This window comes from Pteronotus mesoamericanus, unplaced genomic scaffold (assembly GCF_021234165.1).
Source record: "Pteronotus mesoamericanus isolate MK-2021 breed Mesoamerican mustached bat unplaced genomic scaffold, CSHL_Meso_final contig_24, whole genome shotgun sequence".
In the NCBI taxonomy this organism is placed as follows: Eukaryota; Metazoa; Chordata; class Mammalia; order Chiroptera; family Mormoopidae; genus Pteronotus; species Pteronotus mesoamericanus.
The window spans coordinates 16,635,137-16,648,401 of NW_026555100.1; the positions used below are offsets into that span (position 1 = coordinate 16,635,137).

The 13,265-nt window shown below is 38.3% G+C and overlaps 1 protein-coding gene across 12 annotated transcripts in view; it reads left to right on the forward strand.

The window, feature by feature from the left end:
• ANK3 (ankyrin 3) overlaps window positions 1-13,265 on the forward strand; it is a 318,471-nt gene that overhangs the window by 156,692 nt on the left and 148,514 nt on the right. For all 12 annotated transcript variants that reach the window (XM_054572740.1, XM_054572742.1, XM_054572745.1 and 9 more), the window contains 2 exons: window positions 5,659-5,757; window positions 11,390-11,587. In XM_054572740.1, the coding sequence (XP_054428715.1) occupies window positions 5,659-5,757; window positions 11,390-11,587 (297 nt within the window). The remainder of the gene's footprint in view (window positions 1-5,658; window positions 5,758-11,389; window positions 11,588-13,265) is intronic.

A 13,265-nucleotide genomic window follows, 5' to 3' on the forward strand; every position in this document is an offset into this window, starting at 1 on the left:
GTTGCCATCACAGCTCTCCTCTCTGAAACACTGCCTGCTGTTTCTTTGTTTTCAGTTTTCAGTTAAATATCACATCCTGTTTTACATCCACTACAGAGGAAAAGTATATGTCCATAGAGTTCTCTCTGCTTGATTTCCTTTTCCCTCTCCAGAGTGAGATTTTTACTTAGAAGAAACTAGAGGATACAAGTCAAAATAAACATCTTGTTTTGAAAGTGGCTCCTGAGTCATGAATTTGTGTCACCTCAGTTCGGGCTTCGAGCAAATTCAACCTGTTACAAACATGTTCTGGCCTCAGCATTCCTAGGAGATGCCTTAATACCCTGTTTCATGCTTTTCCCAAAAAACGGATGTGAAAGAAAGTCTTTCTTATCTTCCAGTGAGCAATATTTTGCTCTTAGGCTAACACAAGACAGAATTTTTTTTTTCCAGCCAGTGAAAGGCAACTCCCCACCTCACTAATAAGATTGCTGTCACTGAAATGAAATATGAGGCCCGGCCTAGCCCGTTTGCATTGCCTCAGAATTCGGCCCAAGGGAATGCTTGTCCATTATGCTCGCTCTTTAAAAATCAGGGGAATTGGAAAAAAATTACTCCATGCAATTTCATTTTCCTCCCATAATGTTACTATGGCAACTCGCTCTTTCTCTCCTGTCCAAATGTGTAGCTGCCTTTGTTGAGGCAGCCTCCCCTGAGCCCCAAGAATTGCCTTTGTCAAACATTTTTGCACTGGAGGTTGATGCTGTTGTATGCAGGTGAACTGTTTCTTGGCCCAGGACCCATTCTAAGTGACACTATGTTCACTGTATGTTCACTGTACATTTCTGGGAGTTGAGAGCAGGTAAGAATCCTTATTTTGTATTAGAAAATGCATTGCTCTAATTTTAGGGAAAGGAGTAAATGAGTTCACTGCTATGTTGTAAAATACAATATTTACAATGGCTCTTTTTTAAAGCTTATATTCTGAATTGGAAAGAGGCAAAAATATTATTTAGAGCAAATATTTCTCTTATTCTCTCATTCTGAGAGCTAAAAAGACTGTCATTCTTTTTTCTAATCCCTATTTACAAGTTACTTATCTTTTGAGCATTTTATTTCTCTGGGAGATAAGATATTTTAATAGTGTTTCTGAAATATAAAAATAATGTTTCTGAAGTATAAAAAGGATAAAAGAAGAGCATTTTTTAACTAACTAGAAGACATTTTTAAGAGACTAGACCAAAAATTTACTTATTAACTCACTCCATTTATTAATTCACTCAGTCACTTTTATGAAGCAACTTTCATGGACATGGTATTGAGTTACCTTCTTTCTGAGATTTAAATCCCCCTTAAACAAGCAACCTTGCCCTACCCAAATGGTTGGAGTGTCATCCAAAACACCAAAAGTTTGTGGGTTCTTACGTAGGTTGTGGGTTCAATTCCCAGTCAGGGCACAAATGGGAGGCAACTAAACGATGTCGCTTTCTCACATCAATGTTTCTCTCTTATCTCTCTCCCTTCCTCTCTCTAAAAATCAATAAACGTGTATCTTGGGGGTAAAGATTTTTTAAAAAGTAACATCGTCCTAGAAACAGACAGGATGAAATAATAATGCATGCCCACGAGCAACTAAAAAACTAAAATACCAGGTAAAAAGCTATAGATTCCCCCAACGAAGCACAGATTAAATAAGTTAGGAGTCCTGAAGGTAGAATGGCTGTGTCTAATTTTGCAAAAGGATTCAAAGAAACACTGAACTTTAAACCAGTAGGGATTTGGATTTTGGAAGAAGTGGAAAGAAAACTTCCAAGTATATGAAGTAGTATAGGCAAAGCAGAAAAGCAAGAAAGTGATGAGCTTTTGCCAGGCACTACATAAAAGAGTTTGTTAATTGGGGTAGATGGGAAGGGAGTAGGGAAGGCCAAGTGTTGCTCTGACTAACTTTAGAAGATTTTGAATGCTAACCTGAGGAATTTGGACTTGGCTAAGGCATGCATGGTGGTTACTGAAAATCATAATCAGAACAGTGCTTCAGGAAAGTGAATTGATAAGCCACACCTATTTCAAAGTCAAAGATATTAATTCAAAATTAAAATATTTGCATTTTCCCCCCAATATTTAATACCTATTAAATAAAGTCACTGCCTTGTAATATTTTTTTAACTGAAATAATTAAGAATCACTGAATAGCAGGTACTTTCCTGTCTCACTGTGGATCAGCTGGTCTTGTCTCCGTCTTCGTGATGATGAAAACGGTGATGCTAATTAAAGATCTTACATTAAGTCTAGATACCAAGTTTCCACTGACCTGTGAAGGTCCCAACAGCTAGGCCAGCACTGCCTGTCAGCCAGGCAGTCGTGACATCTTGTGCAGCTTCCTGATGAGGCTTCTCTTCTGCCAGGATTCTGACTGTTTGAAGAGCCATACACCTTTGAAAAGTGCCAGAGGACATTTGTAGAAGATCCAAAGGCGTCAGCCACTTGTAATCAATGTTAAAAATACTACAAGTAAAGCTACAGTTGAAAGAGCTGTGCTTCAGGTAGCTTTTCGCAGTTCAGCTAGGAACTTAACTTGGGGAGCTAGCCAACTTTATCACTGAAACAAAGTGATGAAAGGAACAATGGGTAGAACAGTACCACTTTGCCCTGGTGGAGTGATTCAATTGGTTGGAGCATTGTCCCATAGCCAAAAGGTTGAGGGTTCGATTCCCAGTCAAGGTATACAGCTAGGTTGCGGGTCTGATCCCCACCCCAGGCACATACAATCCCTAGTCTGGGTGCATATGGGAGGTAACCAATTGATGCTTCTCTTGGTTGAGGAAATAAATAAATAAATACGAATGAACAAACAAACTATCACACTCACAGCTCTTGCAGTGATGAAAATGTTACTTTTCCAAAATGAGTCTCTAGATTCTGTAAGTTTTTAATAAGTAAACACCAAAGATCAGAGGTAGCAGCTTCAGAATGTAGATAAAGGAAGGCTAAGATTGCTGAACGTTTGAGCAGAGGGCCTTGGTCTTTATAACTCTGCCCAAGACCTCTCTTGTCTCTCACAGTCAGCACGGGCTTTGTTCTGAATTGTGTGATCTTAGATGAATAATTTAACCTCTTTGAACCTTAGAGTCTTCACGTATAAAATGACAATTATACTTTCCTTACAGGGGTAATTTTGAGTATAAAATGATACTGTGTCTTGGTTTTGCTTCAGAATAATATAAGAAGGAGAAGTCAGGATATTAATGAATCAAGATTAATCATTATGCAACAAGTGTCGACACGGAGTACTGTTACCTAAAAGCTCATTATACTATTCGGTCTATTCTGGTCTGAAACATGTTTGGAATTTTCCATAATTAACAATTTATTAAAGATGAAATGAGTAAAAATGCGTGTCTGTATGGAACAGTATATTTCAAAGGACTAAGGAATTGAGATGGTTTTACTCTTAGATTGCCAAATACTTTGAATTTTGTATGTAACATTTTGCTTTGGGGAAGATTCTTTTCAAGGATAAATGAGTTGGGGTAAAATTATTTTTGCTCTGTGTGACCATAATTTGAAAATGTCTACACATCTTCCAGTATCTCTTAGAGCCTAGTTATGAGAAAAATGAAAAAAAAACAAATTTGACCTTTAAGTTTGTAAAAGATAATCACATGGAGAGAATGTGAAATATTTTTGTGTATTGAAAGGTAGATGTGATGGTTGTTATTTCTCCTTTAGGTATTTTCAGGTTTACATTACCGGGAAGATATTTGGACCTAATGGTGTTTTTTATTTGTTCTCAGATTTTATCTAGTTAGCAAAAGGCTGTTTCCAACTTGACAGACTCTTATATTGCTTTACTTTGGCTTATAGGAGCAAATGTTTTAAGTCAGTATAAAAAGCAGCATATTTAAGCATGCTCAAAGAATGTTCAAATCAGGACATGTACTGTTTGTGATTCACATTTCAGTTAAGGAATTTTAATTCAACTGAGATTTAGCTAGTCGTTTAGAAACAGTATTGATTATACATTAGGATAATTAGGCTTACTTTCAATAACTGCTCACATAATCTAGAAAGTGATTTAAATACATTTGTGTATTACAAGTGAATTGCAGTTTGATGTATTTTAGAAAATGTGACTTTCCTTGTGGTAGGTGTCATCAACCACAGGGATCTTCCAGCTGGGGGATATATGAGCTGGGGTGTGTGAAAACTTCTCCACAGGGTTTAGGGCCACTTAGATGGTTTCAAGTGAATAACTTACTACTTCCTTAACTCCCTACTAATTCTACTTTCCTACCTATTCTTTAATAAAATAACTCTTCTCTCCTAATATGACAGAAAAGTCTAACTTTCTAGCTCTCACCCACATGGCCCAGCATAGCGAAACCTTCGAGTGTAAAGGGGAGATGTGAGGGGAGCAAAGGGAAGAGTTCAAAGTATTGGTGTCCTGTTAAGAACTATGCTACTATAATGGCTGGGTAACATACTCTTCTGCATATTGGATGATCATAAATCCCATTGCTGCCAACAAAAATGAAGGACCTCGTGGAGCTCTCTTAAGATGGATCATTTAAAAAATCTTTGGTGAAGAATTATTAAGTGATTTTGGCATGTAACTGGGAAGGAGTTCAGAAAATTAGTAACGTTACTATAATAAAAATCCATCTACTTATTTATACAGGCAAGATTGCTCAGCACTTATATTTATAAAAGCAACAATTAGGATAGTATTATGCTAAGCCATTTTAGCAATAATATTCATTAGCAGATACGTGAACTAGTTGGGAAAAAATGTATCTCATCAAGAGAGAAATGTGTAATTATTACTCTTGTTTTATAATCATAAAAGTTGTAATGTATTTTTGATGTTTTGATCAATTGTGTTTGAAAAAGTATTATAATTTTAATCAGGAGATTTATTTCTAATACTTAAAGCTTATGTTCTCAAGAAATCTATAAACCTTTTTTTAATTTAAATTTATTTTTGTGGCAGAGATATATCATATGGTAATCAATAAAAGACACTCAAGCATAAAGTTATATTACATTAAGATAAAATTATATGAAAGAAGTGGTATAAAAATAAAAATGCAAGAGAAAAAATGACCAATGTAAAATTTCTATTACAAATTTCTATTTTCAAAGTTTATTTGTGCATTTCTTTTTTTAAAAGATTTTATTTATTTATTTTTACAGAGGGGGAAGGGAGGGAGAAAGAGGACAGAAACATCAGTGTGTGTTTGCCTCTCTTGTGCCCCCTACTGGGAACCTGGCCTGCAACCCAGGCATGTGCCTAGACTGGGAATCAAACCAGTGACCCTTTGGTTCACAGGCCAGTACTGAGTCCACTGAGCCACACCAGCCAGAGTATTTGTGCATTTCTTTAAATGATGGATATCAATTGACTTACAGTATTTAGATTCCACTGGATTTTCAAGAGTAGTGGGATGGTTATAATTTTAAATGTCAGTGTCCTAGTATGTGGGACACTGCAACTACCTAAACCTATGAAAAATGTAGTTCTCTTTAAAATACAAAATTATTGTATCAGTCAGGTAAGTAAATATTTGCAGGTCACTGGTCCACAGGATGTTGCATACTGCACTGAAGCTTGAAGGAATACTCGGCATTTCTAGAAATTCCCTTTGAATGTAACTGAAGCTGTTGCCCTTTGTTCAATAGGACGGTCTGACGCCGCTGCACTGTGGAGCAAGGAGTGGCCATGAGCAGGTGGTAGAAATGCTGCTGGACCGAGCTGCCCCCATTCTTTCAAAAACTAAGGTAATCTCCTCCTAGATTTTGGGGCATTTCATTGTATTTAGCTTTGGATCTTCTTACAGGTTATTTAACCCAGCCTTTTGAATTTCATAGGAAATGCCATAGTTTCAATTTAGCAGTTAGAGTGGCCACATTCACCAAATCTTTGGAGAGCCTCAGAATCAGCTTGGGTTTATGAAGCCTTTAGAAGGAATACAGTCTACCACGAAGCCATTTTTGCGTGTGTTTTTGTTTTTGTTATCAGGAGCACTTAGTGTTTGATTTTGCTCTATGAAATTTTCATAGCTCAGAAATGATTGCTTGTCAGGGAAGGAGAGACTGGATACTGGCTCTTTCCTCAGCCTCTTGGTTTATTTCTTGAGAGTCCACTGACTAGGGAAGAGGCCAAGGATGTCATTTGATTAATAAAGAATGGAAACTTCGGAAAGATAGCACTTTGATTGGTGCCACAGGGAAAGTTCACATATGTGACAAGAACACACGAAGGTTGCCTGAAAAAAACTGTTTTACTAAGTGTCTCCTAGATTTTTTAATGGTACTACCATTTGACACTATTTGAAAAAGAGAATATTTGTAAATAAATTTTGGAACTACCTCATAATCACTACTATTTTTATTGACCAATGGTTTTGGAAACTCTATTAAGCTTTACAGAGAGCCCTAATCCCTAAACATTATCAAAGCAACAAGATTACACATTATTCCTGTTTGCACCCTAATCAGTGTTCCCTGTTCTAGGGAAGATTGGCTGGGTTGAGGTGGTCTCAACAATTCATCACTCATTTGAAATGTAGAGTTCAGTTTGGCAGGCTGACAGAGGTATTATCCTACAGGATTAAAGTGATAGCTCTTTATTGGGCCTTCTGAGTGCTTCTCATCTAAGCCATCTATTCTTTTCTTTCATATAATCCATCTGTTCTTTTTTTCTTTCATATAATCAGTATCTGTCTTCTTCACACCACTGGCATCTTCCGAGCCACAGCATCTCTCGCTGAACCATTGTAATAGCTTCATTACTGGTTCCCCACTTCCCTCCCTGCTTCTTTACAATCCAGTTCCTATTTGGCAGTCAGAGTGGCCATATGAACTGTCAAGCAAATCATGTCAACCTCCTGCCTTCAAACCTTCTGATTAATTTCAGCTGGTGTCCAACCCGTGGCCTGCAGGCCACATACAGCCCAGGATGGCTGTGAATGTGGCCCAACACAAAATCGTAAATTTACTTAAAACACTTGGAGATTTTTTTGTGATTATGTGTCTCAATGTATTTAATGTGTGACCCAAGACAGCTCTTCTTCCAGTGTGGCCCAGCAATGTGAAAAGGTTAGACACCCTGTTTTAAAATTAACTTTTATTTTATCAAAGCAGTACAGGCAGAGTTAAAAATCAAATCATTGTCTCTTTTTTTTAATCCTATTGTTCATTCATTATTTTTTTGTGAGAAATCCCTTTGGTTTTTTCTTCTACACTTTTAATATTCAAGAACATTATCTTATTCTCTGACAGCTTATTTTTTTTAAAGCATCCAGTTCTTGTTTTATGGATGCAATATTTTATATCATCCTCCTGATAACATTCGAGATCACTTTTCTTTAATGTAATTATTCTGCCTCTCATAGGTCCGTAATTCCTCAGATTGCTTATTTTCCCTTTGTTGGCTTCGGCTCGCGTTCACGTTGGGGTTTCCCTCAAATGCCCAGCCCCGACCCTAGGTGTCAGGCATTAACGTTTGAGTGGAAGCTCTGCGACAGTGTAGGCAGGGCTCTCCTCAGGTGTGTCAGGTAGGTCGGAGGCATCCTCTATGTCAGGATGAGGCATCCTTTCCTCTGGGAAGTTCAGCTTTTTGAGAGATGAGTCCACCAACCTTTTGCAGTGTACACTGTGTGAGTAATTTACAGCAGCAATTTTCATCCTTTTTCATCTCATGCCACACATAAACTACTACTAAAATTCTGCAGCACACACAAAAATAATTGTTTTGCCCATCTGACAAAAAGCATAAATTTAATTTTGATTCATTCACACTGGACAGCTATCCTTGTGTTGGCTGTTGTCGTTTTTTTATTTGGCAATCAAAGGGAAAGGAGGTCAGTGCCCCTGACTGAATAGTCAGGTATTGCATGTTTTAAACATTCGTGGGGCGCACCAGTTGAAAATCGCTGCCTTACAATAAGGAAAAGGAAAAGGGACTGTCAGTGTCCTGTCCTGTATGTATACTGCAACCATAACAATGATAACTCACATTTATAGAGTGATAACTGCATACCAGCTTCTAAATACTTTATATATATATTAACTCTTTTAATCCCCACAATAACTCTATAAGGTACTAATATTACTATTATACTCTTTTTATAGATAGAAAAATTGGGACCCCCAAAATAAAAATAGCTTCCTCAAGATATCCCAGCTAGTGGCAGAACAAGACTTTGAACTGAGGCAACCTACCACCAGAGACCGTACAACATCTGTGCTGTCTTTTTCTGTGAGCACCTGTTTTCAGTCCAGAGCCTTGCCGTGCCTCTCTGCTCTACCTGGGCCTCTGCATCCAGACTCTCTCTGGTTCACTTTCACCAGAAACTAAACTTCCGGTTTCCTGCTAGTCCTGGCCGGGTGGTTCAGTTGGTTGCAGTGTCATTCCGTGCACCCTAGAATGTTGAGGGTTTAATTTCCAGTCAGGGCACATATCTAGGTTGCAGGTTCAATCACAGGTCGGGGTGCATACAGGAGGCAACCAATCGATCTTTCTCTCTCTCTCCCTCCCTCTCTGTCTTCCTCTCTCACTCTCCATCTCATCAATAAACATATCCTTGGGTGAGGATTTTTTTTATAAACTACAAGGATTAGACATCTGACTTCGCTGGTTGGGAGGGCCTGGAGACCTGACAGATCTGTACACAAGCAAACTAATCCTGCTTTCAAGGTACTATGTATCCATATCCCCTGCCTTTGGGGCATTTGAAAGGCTAATCATTTGTCTTTATTATACCCAGCGGTATGCTAGAGCTAGATTGCTGAGCATAGTGTGTACATCTCTTTCCAGTTCCACATCTAGTAACTCTGTTAATAGCTTGAAATCGGTCATTGTAGGAGTCTTTACATCATAGAGATTGGCAAATACTATATATGAGGACCTTCTTCTTCAAAGAGCTGCTTTTAAACGTTTATCAGCATACTTCTGATTATACCCCTCCACAGAGGCTTAGCTTTCAGCCTTCTTTGTCCTGCTGGATAAGTTAACACACTTAAATCCTCTTTTCATATTCCATCTGTTTTTGTTTCCTTTCCTGTGTGTGTGCAGATGTGTAGGCACATACATGTGCATGCCCTTGTGGAGTTTACCTTCCACATTCCTTGAATGCTTTTTATTGACGGTTGGGGAAAGGATGAATAAACACACATCATATCTATCACATTCACCCGCAGGTTTCCCCCTGTACTTCCCCTGAGAATAAGCTCCTTGCCACCTTTCTGCCTCATCTCCTTTCCTTCAGCTCTTTATCATCTTCCAGGCAGCTAGCTTTCTTTCACTCCCTAAAATACACCAAGTTGGTTCTTATTTCCTTGTCTCTCAGACTAAATTCTCTCAGCTTGTCCCAGAGCTCTGCAATCTCCACACATTTCTCAGTTCAACTCTTAGTCTGTTTACCTATTCTCTCTCTCCCTCCCGACCCCTTTCTCTCTTCCTTTCTCACTCCCTTTCTCTCTTTCTCCTCCACCCCCCACCTGCCAAAAAAATGAAAACAAGAACTTTGGCTTCCTTGGTGTGGTACCCAAGCACCTACATTATTGCCTAACACATATGGTAGACTTTCAATAAATATTGTTGAATGAATATTAAGTGAATAAGACCTTAGTCTAACTCTTCAAGACTTTCATCTTTCTGAGCTAAGAAAACTCATCACAATGGATCCATATTTTCAGCTTAGCGAAGGTGCCATATGTAATAAGACTCCTCTCCGTAAGGCAAACGACCGTTCTTCTTGTCTTTCCCCAGTGACCTATGTTACCCACTCACGTATTATTTTGTGTATCATTGAGAATTTCTTCTTTTTACAGACACTGCTTTCCTTTTCTCCTCTCACTAAGTCACGTGTTCTCTCAAGTTTTGTTGGGGTTTTTTTGTTTACTTCATGTTTTCCTCAAAGACTGTATCAAAACATAAAGCAGAAAAGTGTTTTGGCAGGAAATAAATGAGTGCATATGCTCAGTTGGTGGTGGCAGTATCGCAAATGAGAAATGTTCCCATCATTTTTTGCACCTTATTTCTACTTTGGTTCAAAATGTTTGTGGGGAATTTTTAAGGCAGAAGTATCTTGATTGTCTGACATTGTATGAAGTCTTTAAATTTACATAAATATTTATTGAGCTTTTTCTATATATACAAGGCTCTCTGCTGGTCAATACGGGGAAATTATAACCCACGAACCTCTTGTTTTCAAGGAATGCAAATGGTTGAAATATGTGAACAGTGAGTGAATGACCCATGAAAGTGGCCAAAGGATGGCTTGCCTTTTTTTTCCTCATTTTGAACTTCTATTTTATGTTATTCACTGACAAATTAGGGGAAATAACTTGGCCTACAGGATTCAGAAATACTCAGTTCATTGGTGTATACTTAACATATTGTTATCATCAAAGTTCACTGATGGCCACTTTTTTGGAAACTAAATTTTCTGGCACTTTTTCCCCCTAAAATGTGTTAAATTATGTTACAGTAATTAATAGAACCTTTCTTGATAATTGAATTTTCTAGGAATTTCCCAGGCTTCTCCAATTTATCTGCATATTTAAAGGAAGCATGCTTGAAAAGACTGACATTTTATTTTTTTATTTTTTGTTTTTAAATTACAGCTGATGTACAATAATATATTAGTTTCAGACTAACATCTTAACACCTTGTTTTTTCCCTTCATTAAGAAACATGTACTGAATGCTAAGTGTCACTCTACGTTTTTTCAGGTTTTATTTACCTTTGAACCTATTCATGTCTTCTCTCAGACCTTCAAATGAATTTTTGACTCATTCATATTGCACATAATTAACTGTCTTTGAGCCCAATTGATTTAGACTGAAGCAGGCGTTAGTTAATGGCGTGGTCAATGCCTTGCCTTTCCTCATTATAGACACACGGGGGCACCAGATTGATGGAAAATGAAAAAATGTTCCTTTCTACATTGATGTGAGATAAAATGTATTATTGTAAGCAGACCTGTTTATTCATTGAATCAATATAGAATTCAGTATCAAGTATTAGTAAATCATAAGGACAAAATAAAAACTAGTCTAATGAACACCAATCTGTTCCTGCTTCTTTTTTTATCTTTTTCAATCTTAAAAATTAACTCCAATTCACTGGAAATGTAAGAAGTAATGGATTTTAGTGCAATTCACACTTTTTAAATCAGAAAAAGAAGTTATCTTTGAAAATTTGTTTTCTTTTTATGTAAAAAGTCGGAGGGCTAGTTTTAAAAGTAGCTGTAGTTCAAAACAGCCGTCAAAACCTTATAAAAATAGAAGGTATTTCCATGTGAAAAACAAGAGTTTTATCTGTTCATATTTGTACTGTCTTTTGTGTTTGGCACGTTGTTAATTACAAGGTAAAACAGTAAACTGACTTTCTTCTGTGTTCCAGAATGGATTGTCTCCATTGCACATGGCCACACAAGGGGATCACTTAAACTGTGTGCAGCTTCTCCTCCAGCATAACGTGCCTGTGGACGATGTCACCAATGACTACCTGACTGCCCTGCACGTGGCTGCCCACTGCGGCCATTACAAAGTCGCCAAGGTTCTCTTGGACAAGAAAGCTAACCCCAATGCCAAAGCCCTGGTGAGTGGCTCCGCCCACAGGTCCAGACTCTGTTGTCTTGCTGACAACATGCTGCCTCTGTATGGGAAGGGGTTGCTTTTGAGGAGGTACAAATGCAAGGTCTAATTAAATAAAGTATACTTCTTATCAAGGTTTTCAAATATCCTGGGAAATCTATAAAGCCTCTGTTTCCGACATAAACAAGGCATATAGGGTTAAATCTTTAACACCCTTGAAGGTCACATTAGTGATTCTCGTATATGAATACTAGACAAGTGCAAAAAGACTGGAATGGTCAACCTTATCTTACTGGAGGGAAAGTTATAATTCAGTCAAGTAAATGTTTTTCTGAAGCAAAATTTAAAAACAAAAAACTTCATCTTAACCATGACAAGGCTAGGAATTTATGAGCTAGCCATGGAAATTAATAAAATATTGCCTGTCATCTACTTTTCCTACTGACATGCTTCTAAATTTTCGTCTGGTGTGTAGTCTCAGCTCCAGAAATGATTTGCTCTTTTAACCCTTAGCTCTGTATCATAGTTTAGTTTTCTCAGCAAGATCGTGTTTGTTGTCTTACAAAAATAAATGGTCCCAATTTAGTAAGACTTTTAAATTTAGTTCAGAATACGCACTGGTGTTTAGGGAAAAAAAAAAAAACACCAATTTACTAGTAATTTTGAGGTAAAGGCTCTCGTCCAGGCAATCATTTTCAGAAGGGCCTTTGCTCCTCTCCTGCGGCTACTGCAGCCCTCCTGGCTGAGTGGACCGCGCTGCACCGGCTCTGAAACCCCAAGCGAGCAGGCAGGAGGGAGGAGAGAGGAGCTCCGCCCTCAGGCGGCCGTGTGGCCGCGGCCATTCTCTGGGCTTTTATCAGAGCAGCATTTCAAGAGCTGTGGGCCTGCCCAGTATATCAGACATATCTTTAAATTCTGAGAAGGGGGGGAAATAAATTAGCAACCATGACTCATTTTCCATGCAAGAAAAAAAGCCTTAAAACAGGGCGTGGGCCTGTACTCTCATTTTCCTCTGACTCTGAAGATTTCACAACATGTGAAGGTTGTAGCCAGTCACCCCGGCATGGACTATGGCCAGGCAAATGGTCTCAGAATGTCCACGGCAGCACCTGCCGTGACTTTGACCTAAGCTTTCATAGTGAACCCTGATATTTTGTAGTTCTCTAGTGACTAAAATATGCTCCATGGTCTCAGTTATGAGGCAGCAGAATTTGGTAGGTGATTTGTTGAAAAGCAAGTCCTTTTATCAGATTAAATATTAAACCAAATGATCTGAATAATGTGGGGTTGTTTAACTTTGTGCTAAGCACCTACTTAAATCTCAAAGCTGCAAGGAATGAAAACATTCTAGGGCTGGTCTTGCTTGCAGTTGCCCTAAAATGTAGCAGAGAAGTCAGAATAGGCATTGGTGAAGTTTCAGCTTTAAGGACAAGTGCCTGGGACAGCTGTTTTCAGTCTGTGTTTGAAATGCGGTAGAGGAGGGCTATATTATTTGGAAGAGTGAATTCCAGAATGAAATCATCTAAAGAAATAGCATGGACATTTTTGCCTTAGCTCATAAGGATTTTGACAAAAAATTCACAATTACCAGGACACCTTGGGTTCCTGGGACCCGCTGGCCTACCTGTGCTTCCAGAAAGAACCTACATTGTGTTTAGCACCACATGTTATGGTTCATTTCC